The sequence below is a fragment of the Gavialis gangeticus genome, unplaced genomic scaffold (assembly GCF_001723915.1).
Source record: "Gavialis gangeticus isolate Ggan-Ray unplaced genomic scaffold, GavGan_comp1, whole genome shotgun sequence".
Taxonomy (NCBI): domain Eukaryota; kingdom Metazoa; phylum Chordata; order Crocodylia; family Gavialidae; genus Gavialis; species Gavialis gangeticus.
Window position 1 is genome coordinate 65,404,446 of NW_017729022.1, and position 25,860 is coordinate 65,430,305.

Below are 25,860 nucleotides of genomic sequence, written 5' to 3' on the forward strand. Positions count from 1 at the left end.
AATATTTTACAGTTGGGGTGGCCAAAATCTGGAACCAACTTCCCAGGGAAGTGGTCCTCACCCCTACCTTGGGTAAATTCAAGAGGAGGTTGGATGATCACCTGTCTGGGGTCTTGTGAACCCAGCATTCATTCCTGCCTGTGGCAGGGGGTCAGGCTAGATGATCTGTTCAGGTCCTTCCTGACCCTAGCTACTATGAAACTATGAAAACTTGTCATCTCTGAAGATCTCCTCTCAGCTGCATCACCCCAGCACAATGTTCTATTAAATCCTTCTATTAAAACCACCAGAGCTGTCATTCTGCTGCAAAATGTAGCACCCAGGAACTTCAGGGAGGAGAGGCCCAGCCATGAGCAACACCCACCTATTATGGCATTAAGTTTTGCACCCACAGGCTTAGGCATGACACTCCAATAGCACTTTTGAACCAATGTGAGATATTAGACTCTGATCTACCTCAGGCAGCACTGTGGCCCCCATTGCACCAGTACTTCACAATCTTAAACTCATCTTTAAGGTAAGTCAATGCTGCTATCCCTATTTTATTGTTGGGGAAACTGTGGCACAGAGAGGCTAAGTAGCTTGTCCCAGGTCACATAGGAAGACTGTGAGAGAGAAAGGACTTGAACTTAGGTCTACCCACATTTTAGGAGAGTAGCCTATTCATTGCTCTCTCCATCTGCTCTTAATAGCATTACAGTACTACTCAATAATTATCATAACCCCCCCCCCACACCCCCAGTTCCATTTTGCTCCCTGAAGGTTACCAAAAAACCCACATTACTCAAAATAATGATTAATTATAGAATTGCATGTAGGTGAGACTGTCGCAGTAACGTTTCCCACCATTACTTGTTACAACAGAACCACATACAAGCCTTACTAGGCAATATATTTAACTTAAACATTCTATGTGCACTTTCATAATCAAACACCATATAATCAGCCCATTTCATAACACAAAGAGATCAATCATACCAGTCCTAATCATAGAAATAGTTGTCTTTGCCATAGCACACCTGTCGAAGCTTGGTACAGCTTGATGGGTCCTGGGACTGTGCCCCTTCCAAAATCTGTAGTGCACGTTCAATAAGTCTGCAGTGTAAATCCAAGAGTGCATTTCCATTACAGCCCAGAGAACATGGGGCAATAGAAAGGCTGTGTGGAAGGTGCCTCATAGGTGGGAGACAGTGAGTGATGGAGGATTACATGATGGTAGGGAACTAACTGGACCCCTTAATGGTTCATTTCCCAACTTAAGGTCTTATTGAAGGAGTGGGATGGCATCTAGAATACCCAGTTTTCACGTGATAGCTAGATTCCAGCAACCTGAACTCTCTAGCTGCATGCCTTGTAGGGGAATGCATTTATCACTGCCACCCACAAAAGCACTGGACGAGAGGGACCCAGCAGAAGTGCATTGCCTCTCTACTCAGTCAGCAATCAATAGATCTCCCCACAAAGCCTGAGCCAAAGCTCACTGAAGCCAGTGGAAATCAGGGACCTTGGATAAGGTCCAGAGAAAGGACGGACATTTCTCTTTCTGCTCAGTTTCTAGTGTTATTGTTGCTGGACACTGATCCAGACACTGATTCCTCAGGTTCCCACTTTTTAGTTCCCCTCTCGCTGCCACTTTTATCACCCCGAGAGGACCGAGAACCCTGTGGGAAGAGTGCTCCTGCGTCAGGGAAAGGCAAGAAGCTCCGTCTCGGGTGTTAGATGGACGTGGCCCTGCCCTGTCCCTGCCTTCATTGCCTGCTAGCCCCAAGGATCACTGGGGCCCAGGGGGAGCATGATGGGGTTTCCACATGCTGTCACAGCACCATGTCAGGGGTGAGGAGGCACACAGCGAGCTGGCTGTGATCCTCGCTTTGCTTGCTATATCGTGTAAGGTTGTTGCCACAGCAGTTGGCTGTCAGGGACTTTCAGCAGAAACAAAACAAGGAAACAAATTCAAACTGCTCCAGCTTCTCTGGCTGGGTGCCCTTTGCAAAGTGGGGGAGCGTGCGTGGCTTAGCACAAACATTGAGTATAATCCTGTTGACAGCAGACTCACCTCCCTCACACAGCCCCCTGAGAAATGCCCGTAGCTGGCAAACCACTTGGTGTCATGCGTCAGATTCCTGCAGGAGCAGCCAGCATCGCTGTGCTGGCCAGATAACCCCATGGGATCTTTTCCCTCTAGCTATACTGTCCCATGTCCTGTATTTATATATCTACGGTCCCAAACCTAGCTTCTTCCCATCTCACTTTCTCACTCCTACATCCAGTCGCATGACCTCCATCCCTGCCGAACCCAGCTGTCTAATCTATGTCATGAAAGCAGAGGGACTTGAAAGCACCCAGGACCAAAACAAATGGCTCAGAGGTTGCAGCAACGCCTGGCTCTCTGCAAGAACAGGAGGGCATGGGTACAGCCACAAAGGTGACTGCCAGGAGTTCCACTGTGCTCCAAACCTGCCACCAGGCATGGGCTGCGCTGTCCGGCACTCCCTGCTTGCTGAATGCACAGTTCAAGTCCATTGATCTCTCTCCTTCCACCCCAAAAGAGAGGAGTGCTCTTTCCTCCTGCTTGTTACTGTCTTTGAACATTATTTGTTGACTGCTGAGTGGTTAAATGGTTGTGGCAAGTGTGCAGCACTCTGCCTGCGCCTCCACTGAGAGAAACCCAGGAGCATGGCTTACCACGAGGCTAAGGGTGCTCTGAGGAGGGGCCATATGAATCTTCAATTCCAGCTGGCAGAGACTAGGAGCACCTTGCCTTGTGATTCAGAGAAGCGTGATGCTACACACATGTACGCACACACTTTTTAAGTTCCCAACACATGCACCAGCCCCAGTGTGTGCTGGGGGCTCTTGCTTTCAGGCCCTGCAGTAACTTTGCAGTTAATTCGCTCACATGAACTATAGGGCGTGAATGCATCCAAAACTAGGGGCTCTTGAGAAGGGCGCAGACAGTCTGACCTCCCCTTTGCCCCAATGCAGGGCCAGAAAGGGAGGTGCGAAGGCTCTGGAATTGCATCCCTTATGCAGCCTCCTTGTGAAGGTCAGGCCAATTAGCTGCGTCTCTTTCCCCTTTAGAGCACCAGGGAGCGAGGCTGCCGGTTGAGAAAGGTCAGCAAGGCACAGCACATGTAATTGGGCACAACAGTGCACGTGCCGGCTCAAGCATTTAAGTTGAGTGCTCTTGTCTGCTCCTGCGGGGGAATACAGAATACCACGTGGCATGCAAGGAGATGTGCCAGACAGCTTGTTTCTAAGCCTCTTTCTTACTCCCTCTCCGGTTTCAGCTCTTGAGGTTTTGTCCACATTGCTTGAGCCATTGCAGGGGGGCAAGGAAACACCCTGAAAAACCCCCATCTCATAGAGCTAAGAAAGTCGCTTTAAAGCAGCACAAGGCACCCAGCCCTAACATGCCTGAGGTACCCTGTCTCAGGCATGTTTGCTAGCTTCCATGTAGCACAGCTCCACAGCAGTTTTATAACCTCACCAGGGCTTGGTGCACTTGGAGCAGGAGGACACTAGTAGGAAACCCTCCATGACAACACTCAGGACAAAGCCTAGGGACAGCATAGACACAATCTGGGTTTCTAGGATGGTGCTACTCAATCTGGACCAGCTACACTGGTGCAGTCTGGCCTGCCCTTTGTGCATTTGTACCTCCCCTTCATTAAGCAGCTTGGCCTGCCAATGGATCTCTACACATTGAAGCTGAACGGTTGTGAGCGCTTGCTGTAGCTGTCACTGCCAGCATGAACAAACACTGGAGAAGGAAGAGCCTGTGATCACCAAAAGTGGGAGATTGGTGCATGGTGGGTGTTTAATGCAACAGGAACTGTTAGGGTGGTGGCACCTCCACTTCAGAAACCCTGTCCAACTACTAGACTCTTCTTCCCCAAGTCCACAAGGCAGCATCCCATGCTACCTATCAGGAGAGTGGAGACCAACCTTTTTGGCAAATGCACCACAAATTAGCCCCACACCCTCCCCAAGTGCTATTCTGATTTCCTTCTCTGGCCTGATCTGCTGCTCTTTCTGCTCCCAGCTGTGTTCCTAGCCCCATCTGCTGCTCTATTTTCTACTTCTTTCCTCATGTTCCCTGCCCAATTTGCTGGTTTGCTTCCTGCTCTATCTGCCACTGTGCTGCCTGTTCCCTCCCCAGTCTGCCATGGGGCGCACACAGACTGTCTGAGTCATGTGTGCCACAGTTTGGCCACCAGAGTTAGGAGACTGGTTTGCCTCCCAGCACTTAAGTCCTTTTCTACCTGAACCACCTTCGCAGCATCTTTCACTGAAGAGTTTTGTAGCTACAACTACACCAGGATGCCATGGCCAAAGTACATAGCTCTGTGTTTTTGCCTGCATATGCAAACCTTTCCTCAAGACAATTTACATTGATTCTTTGTGAAAGCCTTTTTCCTGCAGTCTGCCTTAAATTTGGTTGGACAATGACCTTAAATTACAAACACTCCCCACCCAAAACTGGAGAACACTTCCTTAGCTAAGCAGTACCAAGGCTTATCATCACAGAGGCTATGACTAGCGACTACGCAGGTGTCAAAGCTGATTTACTTTTTCCTATTGCTTAGAGATCACACATCTTTAGTTATGACACAGAGGTATAACTAGCTTGTGGCAAATGTAGTATTATTCCTGAGTGTCTAGTGCCCCCTACTGACTAAGTATGTATTACTAGTGAATTATGTATTACATAATTAGAAATTAAATATGTATTACTGGCTAAGTATGCATTACATCCTGCTTACCACTAAACAACTTCAAGGAAAACAGACTATTCCAACTTTTTGCCAAGCCTAATCTGCATAGAAAATGAACTGTTCCAAACAGGAGATTCTACCACACCTTCAACTCTCCTGTGAAATATGAACTTCCGTTTCTACCCAAGAGAACTTTTACAATCTTTTCTCCGATGCTTGATGAGGGGTGTTTGTGCCCTAAAGCTTGCAATTGCCCTTTTTTTTTTTTTTTTTGCAAAAATCTAATTGGTCTAACAAAAGATATCACCTCTACCATGAGTCCTGATTGCTTATTACTAGTGAAGTCATTTTATAATCCACCTGAGTTTTTCTTTTTTGTCTGATCACTTTCTAGAACAGTGGAAAGCAAACTTTTTGGCAGGTATGCCACAAATTAAGTCCCATGCCCTCCCAAATGCCACGCTGATCCCCCTTACCGCTCTGCTGCTCTAGTTTCTGCTTCCTGCTCTGTGCTGCCTGTCCCTTCCCTCGTCTTCCACATGCCACACAAAGGCTGTCCATGCTGCAGATGGCCACCCGTTCTAAAACACAGCTTAACTTCCATTGAACTCACATGGGCTTCATTGCTTTGAAAAGGCTTGAAGCATGAAGGACTTCAAGTCCCTCACTCAGGAGTTTCACAAAGTATGGATGGATTTGTAGGCGGGGGGATTCATTCTGCAAACATCTATCATTGTATTTGGGTCATGCTACCTTGAGCCCTTAAACATAAAAACCCCAAACAGCAAGTCTATGGGATACACTCATGAGTAAGGAGAAAGCAGGAGGTTCCTGCCAGTATGAGGGGAGGAAGCCCTATGTACACAAAGGCTGCACCACGTGGTTTGCAGCAGTTTCTCCTTATCTGCCTTTCCACTTGGACAGAGGGAGGTAGGGAACAGCTCTAGGGTCACCAGGCCAGAAGCTGCAGAGGCTTCCAGTTGGGGGCGGGGGACGGGAGGGGAGGAGGGTCTGAGGGCAGGTGCAGCCAGGTGGGCTTTGCTGCTCAGCCACTGGCTCCCCCTGGGTCCGGTTTCCCCTGGCATCTGTCATCTTTGACAGGCAGCCAGGGGCAGGTAAAAATTAAAATTTTCTAAAATGTTTACAGGCCCCGCAGGCTAGATAGAATGGCCTGGCAGGCTGGATCCGCCCTGCGGGTCATATTTTGCCCACCCCTGCATTAGGGGGACCTGAGAGAAACTTCCCTCTCCATCTGAAACTCCACTAGATCCAGCAGTACCACCATATATTTTATTTTATACAAACCAAAAACCTTCTGATAGCCTAGGAAACATCAAGAAGATATTTACTAGAGCATCTGAAATGCAAAGTATGGCCTTTTCCTGCCATGAACTCTAGTTAAAAAAAAGAAAAGGGAGGATCCCTCCTGTTTAACCCCCACACTGGAAGTTCACTCCATGAGTAGGAGGTTAATACATAGCAGGGTCATCAGTTTCTTCTAGAACTCTGGAACTCTGATAGAAGCATCCTCAGCGATAGCAGCAGCCACCAGCATGGGTTCCCTTAGGATGGTTTCAGCCAGGAGCAAGAAGGTAGGGAAGTGAGGTTACTTGATGCGATAGAGGACTTTGCGTTGCAGGCGGTGCTGGATCTCGCCACGGCGCATCATGAGCTGCAGCACTTTGTAGATGGCATGCTCAGGGTATTTCTGGAAGAATGGTAGAGGAGAATGACACAGCCCTCTGAACCTGCTGAGTTCATGCAATGCTTCCCTACCAAAGCCAGCTGCTATGGCAGCTGAGCCAGGAAAGCTCATCATAATCCAGTGAAAAATCTTTACATTAAAAGTCATGTAAGACTGCTGGATGTGCACCTGCCACTGAGAAGGGGTCTTGTAGTACAGGAGAAACTCTTCTCAGTTCATCCTATCGTAATTCTGACTTTTCTGGTTGGAATGGAAGGTACAGGAGGACCCAGAGCTGTGTTCAGGTATTCTGGGTTCCTGAGACCCATCAAGAAGCCCCACATACAGTATTCAAGAGTGGAGAATATCTACTCCCCACTTTCCCAGAATGCCAACCAGCCCCTGCCTCTCTGGTTTCACACAAGCACCAGAAGGGCCCTATTCACATTTCAGAAAAGGAGCCTCCATACTCTTAAGTTGCCTTGCAGTCAGCCAGTTGTTCTCATAGCCCTTCGGACTGCCCCACCAAGGAGTGTCCCTGTCCAGTGGACCCACCTGTTTCACAAAATCCTGGACTATACTGTGTTCTGACACCTGAGAGCCAATGGCGAAGCGGCGCTTGAGCTGTCTTTCAATTCGGGACAGCAACTCTTGGTCTTCCTGGGTTGTGAAGCCCTCCGCTCCTATGGAAAAGATACTCGATGAGATCCTTCAAAATTTTACTTTCCATGTGACCTCCAGTCCAGCCCTACCCACACCAAATGAAAGAGGCAGAGTGCAATCCCACAGGTGAGAAAACTTCAGTAGTTACTGAGCTCCACTTCCACGTTCAAGTTGAAGCCTCATCATTACAGCTTAAAAAAAAAAAAAAAAGTCAGACCCCTCTGCAAATCTTAATAGGTAACAAACAGTATTTTCAACAGTAACAGCATGCTCAAAAGGATAAGTTACATGAATCCAGGCTTCACTGGGGAATCTGGCCTTTACAATCCACCATCCTGGACTTTTCCAAGCTAGGTAACACCCAGGCTTGCCATTTCCTTTTCCAGGGCACTTATGAGAGTCTAAGCTCCCTCCCCAATTACATAAGTGCATTTGTCACTGCCTAACCCTCCCTCTGGACCATGACCATGCAACTAGGCATGTCTCAAAATAAATGAGGAGCCCTGGCTGCCAGATGCATCATCCTGCCTCTCTTGAAGAGCATTCATGGCCACCCAGCATTGTCAGGAGAGAGGGGTTAGGGTCACCATCAGGCCTCCCCCCTCTCCTCCCACACAGCACCATACTGGAGAGGTGGCATTTGTTTGTTTTCCCAGAAGACCTCACCACAGAAACCTCTGTGTGAGAATGGAGGTTGCACCCATGCCTGGTCTGCCTCACCTGACAGGCTGCCTGACATGGCCGCATCAAGAGTGGACACTTGGAAGAGCCGCAAGGCTTCTTCAATGTCTGCCTCGGTGGCAAACGGCTGCAGCTTCATCTTGCCGAGGGACTCTGCAATCCGCACAATGGCCTCCAGCTGCCTGCCACCCAAAGAGAGAAACCCTTTAAATGAGGTTATTGTGGGTCCTCTACTCACTTGCACTTGTATTCACCCGTCAGGGAATTCCTCAAGCCACAAAGTGCTCACTGCAGGCATCCCTGAGGCAGTGCTAGGGCGGTCAGTGATCCTTTCAGGAAGAGGGCATCACATCCCCCACACACACTCACCCCTACAAAAGGGAATGCTACCATTATACAAGAGCTTGCAGAGCCCAGGCCTGTCACTGCTGAGTCCTAGTGTCTCCAAGATCTTCCCAAGCACTTGATAGTGGAGCAAAGCTAGCATTAAGCAGACAGTGATAGTTCAGACCACCATTATATACTAGGGATAGAATAGGAAAAGCAATTCTAACCAGAAGCAGCCTTCTCTGCTTGCCAGAGAATAGAGTCCAAACTGCAGTCTAGACCATCTCTGCATCACTGACAAATACATAGTTGGGGCTGTTCCCTGTAAAGCTCTTTGTGGTCGTAAATAAAAGGACATCAATTGCATGACCCTTAGGCTGGAAGAAATAACCTTAAGGACAGACAAGTCAGCAGAGGTGGGAACAAAGGAGAGAAGCTGCCGTCTACTGGAGTTAAGCTCTTAGAAGACCGAGCTCAGGTGGCTTTAGCAGGGTTTAACTCAGTGCAGGCCTGGACATCAGTCTGAGCCTCCTCCATCCTCCAGGTGATTGTGTGGCACTGGGACAAAAGCCATTTTCCTTTTGCAGCATTATTCAAAGCTCCTGGGATTCACATTCCTTTTGCTTCCCACCCTGAACCCAGGTGGACTTTGCCCTCACCGGACTGTAATGGGGATACTGGATCGGCGTTCACTCTCTCGCTCATACTGCCGGGCACCAGCACGCATCAGGACATAGCGGTTTTTCAGTTTCTCAGCAGCCTCTGCTGACAGGCGAGGGCCGCATTTCCTGCGAGAAGGAAAGGGGAAGCTCTATGAACCAGCAAGTTCTGGGGCCAAGGCACCAGGTTAGCCCCCTGCCCACACTTTAAGACAGTGTTGTGGGGGGCTCTCCCTCTTCCACAGCAAACCAGAACAGATTTGTGAAAATCCAGCCTAGTTTAAATCTCAACTCCACTGGGAAAAAAAAATAAAGCTTCAATTGGGTGACAATTTCAAACAGAGATTAGGGGTGACCATATTATCACTGGGATCACAGGCTAGAAAAGGACTGATCTTTTTAGGGCAGTGGTTGCCAGGCATTTCCCCATTGTGACCCCACTTTTAGTCAGATAATTCAGTGCAACCCCAACATGCAGTTACTGCTGCTCACATATGCACAGCTAACAATGAGTGGGAATTTGCTGAACCTCAGCTGCTCTGTGGTAACTGTCCCTGCGTGAGAACTACACCAGAGTAGCTTATACCCAAGTGAAAAAGGGCTTAGTTGCCCCAGTCCAGCTTTCACCTATTTTAGGGGCAACTGCAGGCACAGAAGCAGTTACCGCAGAACAGCTGTGATATGTGGTAAATCCCTGTATCATTATTCATGGAGTAACTATGGAGTTGGAAAGCTTAAAATAGGCTCACAATTCCACTTCCCCACTCTGCTTGGGGTTGTGATCCCCAGTGAGCGACCTGCTGCACTGGGGGCTTACTGGAGAGCTGGAATTCTGCCAGCCCCATTAAAGAACTGGGTCAGCCTGAGGCCAAGATCAGTGAAGTCAAATGAAGCGACCAGGGTCCAGAAATGCTGGGAGCAACCCGAAGTCCCAACTGAAAGCACATCAGCATGGCACCACCAAGCAGGTCATGCTGTGTAACCTGCCAGCAGTTCTGCTGCTCTGACACAGCATCATAAGGCTACCACACACTTACGTGCGACAGTAGGAGATGAACTTCTTCAGCTTGTTCAGGTCGATTTCACCCTCCACAGCCTGGGTCTGCGTCAGGGCACTCACGTGTAGTGACATCACGTGCTTGGCCAGTATCTAGGAGCAGAGCAACGGAGACCGTTGAACAATGAAAACTCTCTCACTCATGGCATGACCTAGACATTCACCCCAGGGTAAGGCAGAACAAGCCAGTCAGGGCAGCACATGGGCACTGCTGTTCTCAACCTCCACCTCAAGTCTTTGGGTCCTACCACTTTTATGGCAGAAAGCAGCATCATCTCTGTGGGCAGAACTAGGCACCACAGAAGACACCTTTGGCAGACCCTGGAAGACATAATTCAACTACTTTTCCTCTCCCCAGCTCTCAGGCTATACTATGTGGTGCTTGTCTTGCTAAAGCAGGGCAACAGGTCCCAGCTTAGAAGTCAGAGACTGAGGCATCTTGGGTCAACTAACTGCTTGACACCAGGCACACTGGGGCAGGAAGGCAGACCCTTGCCTTCCCCCCTGTCCTCGTCACATGATCAGCTGGGAAACTCCTAGGTGGTCAGCCTGCTGTCTTCTTGTCCCTCCACCTCCCTCCACTGAGAAAGACCAGTTCTGGCCCTCACCATGTCTCTCTCCTCATTGTGCTCATCCTTGACAATGAAGATCATGTCAAACCGGGACAGGATGGTGGGCATAAAGTCGATGTTTTCCTCCCCTTTAGTCTCATCCCAGCGTCCAAAGACCGAGTTGGCAGCTGCGAGTACCGAGCAGCGAGAATTCAAAGTGGTAGTAATACCAGCCTGAGGGGGCAGAACCAAGAGCTTAATCAACACAACCACCATACTGTTAGCAGAAGATACTGGGGTTACCAGCAGCTTCCTGGGATGGATGATGGGGTAGGGGAAGGACATTCACCATTTCCTCTACCTTACAGGCAAGGGCCTAGTTGGTTCATAGGATTCCTACTTTCACCCTTACAGACACCAGCCTTTAAATAAGGCGGTGTAAGTGTTTTCCAACTGGCTAAGCGGGTTCAATACTGGAAGAAGTTTCCAGGGTTAACAACACGAGGGAGGGATTATTCAGTTACATAAGCCTCATGGAGTTTTCCTTGACCAAGATTACCCAAAGCTTGAGCCATAATTGATACACAGTGCCCTCAGAGCAATAGGTGCTATATGAGCAGGTAGAGACAAATCTCCTGCCCTGAAGTGTCTACCATGTAAGCCAACTACCTGCAGGTTAGGGAATGAGAACCAAGCAGCACACGATGGCCATGCAGTGGGTACTGCTTAGTCCAGGTGTCTTGCACTATTTGGATAGCTGCAGCTACTTTCTAGGGCTTGGCTTCTCTTGGGGAAAAGTGAGTTCTCAGAAGAGACAAGGAGAAGACGGGGGGGAAGTGCGAGAAAAGAATATGTTTGAGGCTTAAGAGAACTCAGGGAAAGAGGCCTGAAGGATACAAAAGGGGAAGCCAGTCACACTGTTCAGACAAACCCAAAAGATGAACTGAGGCAGGCTGGGCAGGAAAGGAGAAGAGCAGAAATTGGATTCACTTTGCAAGGGCAAGCCAGACAATGGAACTCAAGAGGGGCAGCTGCAGTGCGAGTACAGGAAGAACTGTGTTCACCATGGTGTTTTGTGAGGAATGAAGAGGTAAACAATGAGTCAGAGATGCCCAGGATGAGGAGGAATGCTATGACAAAGGGCGAATGGTGAAGAGAAAGAGAATAGATGCAGCCTGGAGATTATGCAACATGGAGAAGAAAAATGATCTGAACAACAGAATCAAGGTTTAGAGCAGAAGGAGGAACAGGGGTGGGGAGGAAGGGAGGAAGAAGCAGAGCATAGACCTGCTAATGGTAATGGAGCTGAGGGGAGGCAAAGGACGATGGCCAGCGTGTATTTGTATGACAGTCTGAGTGCAAGTCTCAAGATTAGTAGGATCAAAACACTGTCAGAGAGCAAAGCTTGATCTGGGATCAGACCAGCCAGTAACCCACCCATGCCTAAACATGAGCAGGGAACCCAGCTACTTCCTGAGGGATGGCCACCTTCTGGCAAGGGCCCACAACTGCAGAGCTGGACACCCTGCTTGTGGAGAGACTCAGCTCTCTTCACCTCTTCCACTTTCTATCCCAGTTAGCAGCTCACCTTGGCAATGGAGATGGTCTGTTGCTCCATAGCCTCATGGATGGCCACTCTGTCATCCTCCCGCATCTTGGTAAAGTTTGGGGAAGAAAAAAGAGGTAGAATGGTACACCTTTCATGTGACTTAACCTCACAACAGAATTGGGATTGAATGCCAAGAAAGTCTCGGGTCACACACAGCCATGTGCATCCAACACTCCCTACTTCCTCCAGGATACTAATTTTGAGTACATTAAAAATAAGAGAGAGACTCAAAAGTTATCCCAGAAGTGCATTTCCTGGCACCCCTTTTGATGCCCTGTCTCTCCAGTAGACAGGCCTCCATTCAAAAGAAAAGATTATCCCTTCCCCCCTTGCCTTCTGGCATTATTCCTTTCCTTGCCACAGCAGAACAATACGGCAGTCAACCTTCCCTTCCTTTCCTCCTCCAAGTCAACATTATGAAACCTCTGCATGCTGTGTCTCTACCTTGTCAAACTCATCGATGCACACCACTCCCCCATCTGCCAGGACCATGGCTCCTCCCTCCATAAAGAAGCTCCGGGAAGAGGGGTCTCGGATCACTGAGGCTGTCAAGCCAGCTGCACTGCTGCCTTTCCCAGAGGTGTATACCTGAAGGGAGGCACAAAAAGAGAATGCATCAAAAACCATGGCGCCCTTGATCCTGTGCATCTCAACAAGGGAACAAAAGAACTACAGCAACAGGTTGTTGCCTTGAGGCAGAGCTCAGCATTCACAGTTCAGCACAGCATCAGCCATAGGCTATTGGGAGCTCCATGGCTACTGCTTCCTCAGCTTACACTGAAGCCAGGGACTGACATTCTTCAGAGCAAGGTATTTTTGTGCAACTAGGCTTCGGGCTAAGTAGTTGCAAAGCACTAGATGGCTTGTAGGCAGACAGTGCAGTAGATCTAGAGCACAGTTTATCTGCTTGTTTTAGCAGGCTGCAGTGGGGTGTTTGTTTTACTCTGAGGATGCAAGGTGCTCAGGTGTTGTGTTAGTGGAGACTATAGACAAACATGGATGAAAACAATTTCATGCTTGGTCTCCGTTTAGAGCTCAGTGCCTGACAGCTGCAGTCTAAGCTACTGCACCTAACCTTCTAGCTTCTCTGCTAATTCAGTTTGTTACATGCAGCTCAACACAGCTTGAACAATACCTTAGGGTAGAAAGAAGTTCAGGACTTCAGACTTTCAGTGAAACATTTTGACAAAATGACAGCTATGCTCTGAAGAATGACCCAGCAAGAATGTCCCATGGGTTGTTCTCAGATTTGCCCACTCCGTACAAGTCTCTCTTGCTTAGCAGAAAAAGTCTGCATATCCACCAACTCCACCCCACCTACCAGGTACTGCTATGGAGGTTCAAGATGGTTTTTGTTCTGCACCATGAACCATCTCCAGTATTTCCAGCTGGTTCCTGTTCTCAGTGCCACTTGAGAAAAAGTGAGCTGTTTCAACATGCAATCAGCATCAAAAAGGAACTCCAGTCACCCATGACACTTACCCCAATGGGTGAACACCTCTCTACAAACTTCAACAGCTGGGACTTGGCTGTGCCAGGGTCTCCCAACATCAGCAAGTTAATGTCCCCTCGGCGGGTTAATCCATCTGGGAGCCTGCAAAGACGACAAGAGAGGGAAATCAGCTCTTGTTCTGGCAGCGTGCAAATAAACCAAAATTGCCAACAAGAAACATACAGCTGTTTGGAGCCATAAAACCCCTAGAAGGGTTGTGTGCCTCAAATACCCTTCTGTCTACTTCTGCCCCACTGTGCCCTGCCCAATTTGTTCCCCTGACCTCTTGCGGGAGCCTCCAAACAGCAAGCAGGCAATTGCTTTCTTGATGTCAGTGCTGCCATAAATAGAGGGTGCAATGCTCTTGGCAACAGTCTCATAGATGTTGGGCATGGAGGCAAGTCGGCGAAGTTCCTCCTCTTCTTGGGGAGTCACAGAGCCAGCAAAAGTATGGCCTAAAAGACGTGATGGAGGAGAAGAAAAAACTGAATGAAGTGTCATTACGAAACAAACAGACTAAGCCTGAATGGCTGCTTCATCCTTCTCCAAAACCCAATTCCCTCACACAGTAGCCATGATACTTTAATAGGACTATAAGCAAGGTCACAAGGAAAAGGAGCATTAATTAACTAGACACAAGAGGGAAGAAAATTTGTCACAAGCAGCTGAGTGCGCTCCTCTGAATGAGGAAACTGCATGCCTTTGCTCTGTTCTAAAATAAAGAGGCAACAGTGCTGGCTCAGCTGATGGCAAATGGCCTCTGAAAAACGTGACCAAAGAGAAGAAAGAGAAAGGAGCTCTGCGTCTAATGTGGGAAGATGGCTCATGCTGGAGGGACAAAGAGAGGTTCTGGCCTAGAAAGTCATGCTTTTGGGGGTGAGGGGAAGAACTGACAGCTGAACAAAAAACGAGGGCACCTTTATGTACTCTGATGGATTTTAGCAGTTCCCTACTCAATAGAGCAGTAGTTCAACCTTTTTCATACCAGGATCCATTTGCAAAGATCACCGTTTTGTCCCAACCCACATCCCCCCTGGCCCTGCCAACCTGAGTCACAGTCCCCTGCTCCGCCACAGCCTTGGTGCCCATATATATAGGGTAAATTTGTACCTTATAAACCAGGCAAAGTGTGTATATCTGAGGTGCAAATCCATGCTGCCTTCAGCTTGACTTCAGACTAACAAGGCTAAGGACAACTCTCTGACTTCAGCCTCACCAGGCAAATGGCTTGTGGTCCTCAACCCTTCTGGACTCCCATGTCTCCCTCACTGGACTTGAGGCTACATGGCCCCATAACTACAGATGCCAGCACCTAACTGCTTGCAGAGGGGCCCAGCTCTGGGGATAAAGGATTGCCCAGGCTGGGAGAAGCCAGAGCCTGTGCTTTTTGACTTAATTGATCTGCTCGTTTATCCCCTAACACCCAAGGGTGTCCCTGGCTGGGACTCATTGCTCTAGGCTGCTGGAGACACCCTCAGGGCCTCAGCTAGTAGCACAAAGTGGCCAGTGGCACGGGCCGGGCCCTGCTGTCACAGAACCAGAGCTGCTGCTGCCAGGGGAAGGGAGTGAGCGGGCCCCTGCGGCAAAGCCTTGGTTGGGCATTACTGAATGCTAATTGTAGCCAGCCGGGGAGCGAGAGTCAGGGTTCTGCAATGAGCTGCCTGCCCGAGCTGATCTCTGCACAGTCAGTGGGAGCAAGAGGGGCAACCAAGCCCTCTTCTCCATGGAGAGTGCTGAGGCTGCGCAGCCTGTAAGGGGAACGCTGTCAGCCAGCAAGGTGAAACCTGTGCTTTCTTGCATTTTTCTGCCACTTGCTCACAACTCTTTGAAATATTTTTGCGGCCCACAGGTTGAGAAATGCTGTAATAGAGCACAAGCCACCCAGAACTGTACACGTGGAGCACCTACCACTAAGGTTCTCTCTTCCATCCAGTCTAGCCTGTGATATTTATTACAAGAGCTGTATGGATACATGCATACTGTGGTTGGTCAGAAAAAAGTAGTTCTAGCTGGAGATCCCAGGTGAATTTTGCTCACAATAGTCTCCTAATGCCTTGCTGAACTGTGAACCAGGGAGGGCCAAAGCAAGTTTTTACCTGAGCCATCAGTGTCAATCTGGATCCCTACCACACGGATATAAGCATTTCGGATCCCCACACCCACGTTGTCTCTGCCTTTGTTCTTGGTCTGGCCAGATTTCTTGATAGAGTAAATGCCCATGATGGTAATTTTGTTCCCAGGGACAACTCTGTCACACAGATACCTTAGAGGAGAAACAGGAGGGCAAAGGAAGGTGATTTTTATGTAATAAAAGGATGAGAGCATCCCCTTCATCTCTCCTTCTCCCTGCCCAACCAAAATAAAGGCCTGGATATAGAACATGTTAAAGACTGTCACAAAGTGACAATGATTTTGTACAATCTACAACTGGTTTCGTAAACTTACACTGGTGTCTGAAGCATGCAGGAAGCACTATTACAGTACCTTGTCACTAGGGCTAAGTACACACATTCAAAAAGCCTAAGCCTGAACTGATTCAATCGTTGCAGGTTAGTCTAACCTATTCAGACTGAACCAATCTGCAAGTGAGTAGCAGGGATGCACTGAGAGATTTTTTGGGCTGATATCAACAGCCGATTTTTAACGAGCCATATTGGATAATACCAATCCGATTCCGATATGCAGCCCAGCAGTGTGGACAGAGACTGGCTGGTAAGTCTGTTGTGGGGGAAGGGGTGGAGGGAGGGAAGGGGCATGCAGGGGTATAGATTGAGGTCCCCATGGTGAGAGAGGGAGTGGGGCTGGCACTGGGACAGGGGCAGGTGCTGCCCAGCCAAGACAGAGTACAGGGAGGGAAGGCAGCTCCTGATGCTGCACACACACTGGGAGGGCACGGATGGGGGCGCGTGCTCCCAGATCTGTGCACGGGGCAGGGAAGGCTGCTGCTATGGGCTGGGGCCGGGGTGGTGCCAAGCTCTTCCTGGTGGGGGGCTGGGCCGGGCTATGCTCAGGGCTATGGTGAATTTTGGGGTGGCTCTACCACGCCCAGACCACCCCTCCAGCACTGCTGCTGCCCACCCTGATTGGAGCATGGCTCAGCCCCTGTTGGGAAGAGCCTGGCACTCCCTAGACCCAGCCCACAGCAGCAGCCCACCCTTGCCCTGCCTGCAGATCTGGGGGCACATGCCCCTCCGTGTCCTCCTGGGGTGCACACAGTGGCAGGAGCCCAGCAGCCTCAGGTGAAGGGGGGCAGGGAGCCAGTTTAATCTTCCATCTCAGGCACAGACCCGGGGACCCCAGCCAGGGTCTGCCTGGCTTTCTGCCCCACTGGCCACTCGCGTGATGGGGGATGTGACCAAAGCTGGCTGGCGTGGCTCCGCCATCTGCCCATCTCAACTGGGACTGCAGAGCTGAGCCAGGCCAGCCTGTGGGTACTGATGAGGGTGGGCATCTGGGCTAGGCCACAGAAGCAGGTTCTTTTTAGCTGGCTGTGGCTCAGGCTGGGGCTGTGGGAGCTGCATGCCCAGATTTCTTCCAGTTCCCTGCACCCAGGCCAAGCCGGACTGTCATGGAGCCGCAGCCAGCTGGGAAGGGGCATGCCCCTGAGGCCGGCCCAGCCCTTCTGCACCCACCCTCAACAGAGTCTGCAGCTGGCACCGCTCAACCCCGGGTGAGGAGGGCAGATAGTGGGGCCAGCCTGGGCTGGGCTGTGGGGTCAGGGCCCTTTCCAGCCAGCTGGGACTCCATGATAGCCTGGTCCTGCCTGGCACACATGGGCAGCAGCTGACTGGGCTATGGCATGGAGGCAACGCCACTGCAGCTGTGGGCGAGCACTTTGGTAGCCGGACTAGCTGCACAGGATGAGTCCTTCATGCCCACGACTGCCTGGGCTGGCTTGGAGGTGCAGGTGGACCCAAAGCCTAGCAGCCACCCATTACAGGGGCTTGTGTGCCTGCAGCCATTGCACACCTCAAGATGCCTCTGCAAGGTAGCTATACAAATATGGATCAATAAAAGATCCTAAATCCCTGCCCCCTCTCCAGAAGCTGGGTACAAGGGAAAGCCCACCAGATTCACTCAAACCCAGCTAAACCCATCATCTATGATGGCCACATTTTCTACTGCCCCTCCCTGAAATGACCCTTGAGAAAGGAGAGGGAGATGGGCTGCAGGATTACCTGTCACAATAGAGCTGCATGTGCCTGGGCATCTCCCCATGAGGCACAGCATCAGGAGATTCCTGGAGCTTCAGGACCTGGAAGTCCACACACTTGCATTTATCTGGCATGATGAAGTATGGATCCAGGGGACACCTCGGGCGCCCTGCTTGTTCCCTGAGCAGAGGGAGACAGTTAAGGAAAATCAGTCCCAGAAGCTAGTTAAGAGTCATTAGAACTCAGGGGACACTGCCAGCAAGTGGTCTTTAGCTTTGCTGCATGCAACGTGTATTGACTACGGAATCTGCTCTTGTTTATTCCAGCTTAATTAGTCTTAGCTAGGCAAGCAGAAATGTATAACTCAGGGTCCTATACCCCTTTCTAAAAGGGTCTCCTAATTGTGAGCTCCAAAAGCAAGCAGATTTGTAACTGAAGACGTCAACATGCTGTGAGACCAAGTCTGGTCTAGTGGCAAGAAGGGCTCACTGGAAGCCCCTATCTGTATCGCAGAAGTGCCTATAGGCCCCACAGGGCATGTCTACTCATGCCCCTGACTGTGCATGAGCCATTTTTGATGCTACTGCGCAGTAGTAGCAGCATCACGGTTAGCGCCTGCCGACACTATGTGTAGCGACATAGCATCTTGTGTAGACGTGCCCACAGAGACCAGTGCCCCATTGTATAAGCAGCACATGTACAGGTAGCGAGAGGGTCTGTTCCCCAAAGAGTCTGCAGCATAAGACAGAGATCAAGGGAAGGAGAATGAGAAACACAATAGAAGTCCGAGAAAGAGATGCCATGAGTCTGGACTTGCTGACACTTCAGGTAGAAATCATTGTGTTGGAAGGAACCTTAAGGGGGCTGATATATGGGAAAGCTTGCCAAAGAAGCCTACATATGTTTAATCTGGTTAAACAATAGTTAAGTAGAGACAGAAGTGTACGAGGCTGCAACACATATGAGAGAAGGTGCTCTTCATACTTCAAGAAAGCAGTCTGTCTTTTTCTTAAGGGAAAATACAAGTGAGATATTAGAATGAGAAAGGGTATCACAATATGACACACAGTAAAGGAAAAATCCTGCACTGATGGGAGACAGGGGAAGGTAATTTATTAGTTAAGTTATTTAACCAGGAATTTTATTTATATTCTCTTATACAACCTGCAAGCAACAAAAGGGGTCTGGAGTCAAAGTGATCAGAAATACTGGCAGTCCTAGCATCACTTTCCTGGTCCTCTGACACATCTAAATTTAGATGTCTTGTCATTTTAAACTACAAGTGCTCACAAAGACGGTCTATTTTACTTTAAACATTGGGCCATGCCAGGCTCTTGACTGGGTGACACAGAGTTCCTGATACCACATGTGAAACAAGCAAGAAAGCTTTCTGTGACACTGACTTGCTGAAGGAAGAAAGCCTGTGGGCAAATGTCCCATTTTAAGGCTGAACAAGAGTAATGACTATTCTTTAAGGTGGCTATTGTATCACCAAAGCACCTCAATACCCTAGTCATGGGTGAGGACCCTGCTAGGCAAGACAGTGTACGAACACAGACCAAAAAGGCGGGCCCCTGTCCCAAAGACCTTACAAGCTACATATAAGCCAAGACACATCAGGTAGACACAGACAAACAGGGAACAGAAGTATTTTGCCAGTTTTCCTTTGGAAAGAACTGGCAAGATCCTGTGGAGAGACCTGGAGATAGGAATGAGCCTAGGTGGTGAACAAGTGGCTGGGCTTGTGGTGTAAATTCAATTACACCGGATAAAATAGAGCTGCTTACACCAAGCAGATGGCAGACCTGAAACAGAGAGCACATGTATGTAGTGGACTAAGTCTTTCTGGTCATAGGATTTCTACCAGAAAGTCTGCCGAGGACTTCCCCTTTACAGTACAAGTAGGGAGTGTAGGAAAGGGAGGCTGGAGTGAGATGGGCCTGGGGGCTAGTAGGGTGGACCCCGGGGACAGCAAGATGGAAGAAAAGAAACAGAGAAGATCAACACACATAAGGCAATGAGGCGAGGCTTGAGAGAAGAAGCAGAGAGTCACCAGCATTGATGGAATGGAAGTCATGGATAGCATGATAGGTAAAAGGCAAATGAAATTAGGTGATTGTCAGAGAAGGTGTGTAACTCTGGCAATTACACTTTTGTTTCAACCCACACATTCAGCTCTGGTTTATAAATCAGCTGGGTTAGTCAGAGTCCTCAGACCCCCTACATGATAGCAGTTCCTCTGTGATCATGACTGGGGTCTCATTAGACCCCAGCACAGTGCACTATTCATGAAGCATTCATTGCTACCCAGGGAAACTCAGAGATAGGTGGAGGGTGGACCACCGGGTTTCTAACAAGTCCCCTCCTCCTCTCCTCCTGTACTCCAAAAAGGATCCCCCACCCGCTCCTCACCTCCCTCCAGTCCTTACGTATTGCACTTTCTGGGCAGGGCATAGCCTTCTAGCCCAGGCCGCACAGTGATGTTGTTGATGGTGTTATGGCAACTGCGGCACTGGATGGAAATCTTGGTGGCCTTGGCTCTCACGGGAGTTGATGCTATTATGATCCCAGGAATCTTCACCAGACGGGACATCTGGTCAGACTGAAGCAGAAAGACAGGGAGAGGAAGGTGAGAAATGTACCCCAGCACAGTGAGGAAGACCTGCAGACCTGACATGTGGGGAGTCAAGGATTATAGGCAGGTTGCTGTATGGGCAATATGGAGACAGCTACTCATTTCAGGGAGCTGAGGGATGCTGCCTTCCCACACCCACAAGAGGCAGTAACTCAGAACTACCTGCTGCTTTTAGTAAGAGGACACCATTCACAGGGGCTCTCTCTGAGGTTCCATTTACAAAGGAAAGTTAAGATAGCTGGACCTCAGTGTACACCACAAGTATCATTCTAACAATCGTGCTCCGTTGTGCCCTGCCTTCCCTCTCCCACCCCATTTTTAATATACTAGGGCTCAAAGCTGTGGCCTACATCTCAGGGAAGCAGCCATTTTCACTGTGCAAAAAAAGACAGGTGGCTTTGCCCAACCATTCACCAAAAAAGTAACTGAACTGCATCTTAAAAGAGAAGCTTTCAAGTGATAGCCCAGTCTCTTACTACTGTACTGGACACTGCACTGATAAAGACAGTGGTTAAGAAAGATATATAATTATCTCCAACAAATGAGTGTCTGCATTAGAATACCATCAATTGATACTCCTCTGTCACCAGAGCTACTTAGAGCTGGTGTACATGCACTCTTTGTATTATTTAACTACTTAAGTTAGGGATGCAATACTTTACTGAAAGTCACACTCATGCAGGGGTGCTCAACCTCTGGCCTGCAGCACTCTTTACATGTCAGGAAATTTGGCAGCAGGGGAGCAGTGGCAACAAAGACAGCCGCCCTTCTCCACTGCCAAGTTCCCAAACATTAAGGTCTGCACAGTGGCCTGGATCACACCCCTTTGCCCCAAAGTTGGATCAGGGCTGGACCACTCCCCCTCCCCCTCCCACTGTGGGACTGGGTTAAGTCCCATTCCCCTCCCACAGGGCTGAATTGAGGCACAGCTGGATGGAACCCTGCTGCAATTGTGCTGGACACTGTATCAGGACCACTGGCTGGATCCAGCCCAGGAAAGAAGCAGGCACTGTCCACCCAGCCCACTAGCCAAAAAGATTGAGCACCACTGCACTAGTGCAACCTCTAGCAAGCATGCAACTATAATTGTGTAATGATGTCTATGCATTGATAAAACTCATTAAAGTTAGAGGAATAAACTATACCACTATAAGCAACTTTCTGGTGGGTTAACTCTGTTCACATGAAGGGGTTGTACTACTTTAGCTAGATAAGTTTCACAGCAATACAGTAAAAGCAGCACAAAAACCACACGCGGGGTAACCCTAACACCGAGTCCCATCAATCATAGTAAGTCACAACTTGCAGTCACATCTGGTGCAGTTCTGCCTAGATGGACAGAGATGAACTTAACCTTGATTAGGCCAGCAACAACTAACAGCTCTCTCAACACACACACACATTTTGGACAAGTTCTGTCCTTAGTCTTCTTCCCACCTCACCATAGTGGGTGGATTTAACTCACCTTCAGGCTACGGATATTGGCAGCATGGGCATCTGACTTCAGCATGACCTGGATGTCTTGGAGGGTCTCCTCCCCTGATGGACGAGGACGGGTGACCTCATCGGCCACTTCTTTTGCTGCTTCTTCCAGCTGTTTAAGAAATAATACAGCTTATACTGACACACCACTCTGGTTAGCTAAATGGCTCGTGGCACACCAGCTCTTAGCTCTACATAAAATAGTCATTGGTGTGCTCCCTTCCACGGTATTTCCCATCCTTACCAGCTGTAGGTGCTCTGCAGGTTGCTTATACAGGTAGTCTGCCAGGTCCTCATCAAAGCTGGCCAGGTCCTCCATCTCCACCTCAATCCAGTACTGAGCCAGGTTGTAATGCCGTTTGAGCTCATCCCTGCAAGATGAGGTAGGAGTAAGGATTTGCAGGCAAAAAAGCACCAGGCAAATTTTCTTAAAGGCCTGCAACTGGGCAAGCCCAGAGCCAGGGAATTGTAACAGAAGAGAAACTATCGCACACAAAGTATTCAAAGTGGCCCTCCAGCTATGTAGAAAGCAGATGCAAAATGCTCTAAAGCAAGGGTGTCAAACATACAGCCTATGGACTGAATCCAGCTCATGGAGCCCTGCCATGTAGCCCCTGGGTCCAATTACACCAGGGGTGGGAAAAATGTGGCCTGCAGGCTGGATGCAGCCTGCCAGGCCATTCTATCCAGCCCAGAGAGCCCCTAAAAAATTTAGAAAATTAATATTAATCAGCCCCTGACTGCATGTCATGCAGACCTTGATGGCTTGCCAAAACTCAGTAAGCAGCCCCCAACCCAAAATAATTGCCCGCCCCTGAATTAGACTCACATGGGGCACTGTGTATGCCTGTGGTATGGGGCTGGTCTTCAGGCCTAGTCCTGCCCATGGCCTCCCATCCCCTCCCTCCCCTAGCATACCTGATCCAGTGGCTGCTCCAGCCAGTCTGGGACCCACAATGCACATGGGGCAAATCCCAGAGTGCCTGGAATGGATACTGCATGCAGCATACTCTGGCTGAAGTAACAGCCACACTGTATGCAACAGCCACTCTGCCTGGACTGCATTGCAGGTGGTGCCCACTACGGGATGCGTGCTGCACAGCTCCTGCTTCAGATAGTCTGCAACCTGTATGGCAACAGCACTCATGAGCACTGTGTGTAGCGCATATCCTGGACTGGCTGCAGCAGATGCTGCATATGGTGTAGTCCTGGCGCTGCTGGGAGAGGCACTGCATGAAGTGTGGTCACTGGTGGACTCCACAGCACACAGTGCCTCTTCTGGCTGCTCTGGGATTTCGAGCACGCACAGCCTAGGAACCAGACTGTGTGGAACAGCTGCTGGATCAGTATGCTGGGGAAAGGGAAAGGAAGGGGGACCCATGGACCCTATCTGGCCTGTGTGTAGGTCTGTGCCACTCATGTGGCCTGTGGGGCCGGGTAAGTTTGACACCCCTGCTCTACAGGTAGTCTTTTATGGCAGGAAAAGTAACGAGCCCTCTATGGTGAAAGCAAAAGGAATGGAAACTGCTGGACAGAGGTAACATCCATGTTAATACTTTTTCAATATGCACAAATGGCATTGGACAAGGGGCAGCTGTGGCCACAGTGGTTATCAGAGTTTAACATTAATGTGCACCAGCATCACACGGACCACAGCCAGGCAGTTTAAGTACGAACTACAGTATAACCTCATAAACCTGGATAGCAAAATCCAGAATTTTAAATCCTGCACTTTTTAAAACTCCTCTCCATCGGACAGTAGCAGCGGTCGGTCCCAGAGCAGCAGAGGGGGAAGCTTGCATATGGCGGCTGCCACCACCATCCACAATTCTGTGTCACGGCTCCGCGTGCGGCCGCTGCTCTGGGACTGCCTGTTCACAGATCCCAAAAGGCTTGGGCTGGAACCCCACGACTGATTTATACTAGAGACAGAATCGAACAGAACCCCGGGGATGACAGGCCTGAAACATGGCATTCAGATCTAGACCCGATTTTGCAGGGCAGGCCCTCAGGAAACAGCATAACCCAGAGGATGGGGTACCAGACAGGTTTATTTGCTATGCCAAGGGAAATGTGGCCCTAGGCCCACAAGGCAACTATAAGCCTCCCTTAATCAGGGAGGCCACTAGAGGCAATTGATTGCATGGGACAACTAAAGGCACAGGAGCATGGGTCCCAGGTTTGTAAGGAGCATCCCAAGGGGGAAGCGGAACCAGAGGGGAAGAGCCGGGCTCTATCTCTGGCTCCGCCACTAGCTCGACACCCAGTTCCTGGCAAAATGCTGGGCCTCTCCAGGCTTCAGCTTCCGCCTGGGTCCCAACAGGGATAAAGATATTCGGTCTCCTACGAAGAAGCTCTTTAGAAGGGGTGGACGAGAGGGCTCCCGAAGAGCTAGCCATGGCCCATGGGAGCACAGCAGGAAGAAAGCAAACAGTGGCAGAGAGCAAATGGGCCGGAGGGGCCATCAGAGGTGGGGGCCGCCCGCACCTGTACTTGAAGGTGAAGCCGGTGCGGTCCGTGCCCACGCGGTACTGCCGCAGGAACTCCTTGAAGCGCTTCTGCAGCTGGGACTTGCGGACCTGCCCCTCGTCCGTCGCCGGGTCGCCCCCAAAGCTGTCGCTGTAGTAGATGCCAGGGTCGTCGAAGCCGGACATGGTGGAGGCTGCTCCTGAGAGCCGGGCGGAAAGAGGGGACCATTAGCCTAGCATCCCGCGGTGCCTGCTCCCCGCCACCCTCCGCGCCGGGCCCCGCAAGCAGTCCCGCTGTCCCGGGTTAAGGACCCCTATCCCGGACCAGCCCCTCCCCCCGGAGCGGCGCCCACCCGCACCTCCGCTCGCCCCCAGGAACCGACCTGCGACGAGCACTGAGTTTTCGCGGCAAAACCAAAGTGACGTCACAATGGGGCGTTCTACGGCTCAAGCCCCTATTGGCCAGACACTAGCCCGCCCCCTCTGATTGGCCCAGACAGGTTCCTTCCATCCCTTTCCTCACGGGAAGCGCGCGGCTGGGTCGCCATGGTGGTGAGAGCGGATTGGTGGAGACGTCGAGGTCCCGCCCCTCTGCCCTCCCCTAGCTGGGGCTCAAAGCAGTTTGGCGGGAAAGGCGCGAAGGGAAGGGGGAGGGCATGGGCGCAAGATGGCGGCTGGACGAAACCATTCTGAGTGGGCAAAAGGGGGAGGAGGGAGGCAATCGCCTGGACGGAACTATTTTGGCCGGGGCCGGGGGGGAGAAGGAGAGAGCCAATGACCTGTGTGGCAGTGCCCAGAGAGGCCGTCTGTGACAGGCGGGTGGGGCTGTCTTATCTGGCCCCTTGGTGGGGACCCCGCAGTCCATACTGGGCCAGTATGGCCCATTCTTACACATCACAGTTAGTTAAGCAGACCTGCCTCCTCAGCAATGAGTGGGGTCACACGAAAAAGAAACCCTGAGCTGGGGGCATGCAAGACAAGCAGGCTCTGGCTCAGCCCCACTTTCCCTCCACACCTCCAGGGGCCCCTTTCATCCCCAAACTATATTATTATTATTATTATTATTATTAGTTTTTATTTATTTATGTTTGTTGCCAACTTGGGTATATAACCTACAAGACAAAATGAGGAGTTAAATAAACCCTCAGAAGGAGCAATGGTCTTAAGTTGCAGCAAGGGAGGTTTAGGTTAGGTAGTAGGAAAACCTCTCTCTCCAGGCGGATAGTAAAGCACTGGAACAGGTTACCCAGAGAGGTGGTGGACTCTCTATCCTTGGAGGTTGTTAAGACTCAGCTAGACAAAGCCTTGGCTGGGATGATCTAGTTGGGGCTGGTCCTGCTCTGAGCAGGGGGTTGGACTAGATACCCCCGAGGTCCCTTCCTACCCTCATATTCTGTGACTCAAAGTGTCACGGTCCAACTGGCTAAATGTCTCCCCTGGAAGCCAGCAACTCTTGAGTCTGAAGTGGTTGCGGCATCGATTTGACGTGAGAGCTTAGAAGGTTATTCAGCTTCCGTATGGGACTAATCTAAAATCTGAGAAGTTAGTGCTCAGCCTGACCTTGCCTAATTCATGGGGCTTTGGGTTAGGCCTTCTGTTGGTAACATGAGGATCACCATAGAAAAGATGCTGTCTCCTTTCTGGGGGGAAACACACATCTTTCTGCAGCTGCTTCTTTGT

The 25,860-nt window shown here is 50.1% G+C and overlaps 1 protein-coding gene across 2 annotated transcripts; it reads right to left on the reverse strand.

Annotated features, from left to right (window-relative positions):
- Window positions 1–5,986: 5,986 nt before the first annotated feature.
- Window positions 5,987–24,596, reverse strand: MCM5 (minichromosome maintenance complex component 5). 2 transcript variants are annotated; one of them, XM_019515309.1, is made up of 17 exons: window positions 24,540–24,596; window positions 24,200–24,380; window positions 21,957–22,083; window positions 21,696–21,824; window positions 20,025–20,197; window positions 17,620–17,775; window positions 15,538–15,704; window positions 13,725–13,896; window positions 13,432–13,543; window positions 12,394–12,537; window positions 11,929–11,994; window positions 10,398–10,574; window positions 9,770–9,882; window positions 8,733–8,861; window positions 7,786–7,928; window positions 6,958–7,085; window positions 5,987–6,426 (listed from the first exon to the last, which is right to left on the reverse strand). In XM_019515309.1, exons 2-17 carry the CDS (start codon window positions 24,364–24,366, stop codon window positions 6,325–6,327), a joined length of 2,205 nt encoding a protein of 734 aa, XP_019370854.1. In that variant the 5' UTR covers window positions 24,367–24,380; window positions 24,540–24,596; the 3' UTR covers window positions 5,987–6,324. The 2 variants fall into 2 exon arrangements, with proteins under 2 accessions (XP_019370854.1, XP_019370855.1); XM_019515310.1 differs by lacking the exons at window positions 5,987–6,426; window positions 6,958–7,085; window positions 24,540–24,596 and adding an exon at window positions 7,162–7,256 and having other exon boundaries at window positions 24,200–24,439.
- Between the last annotated feature and the right edge of the window lie 1,264 nt (window positions 24,597–25,860).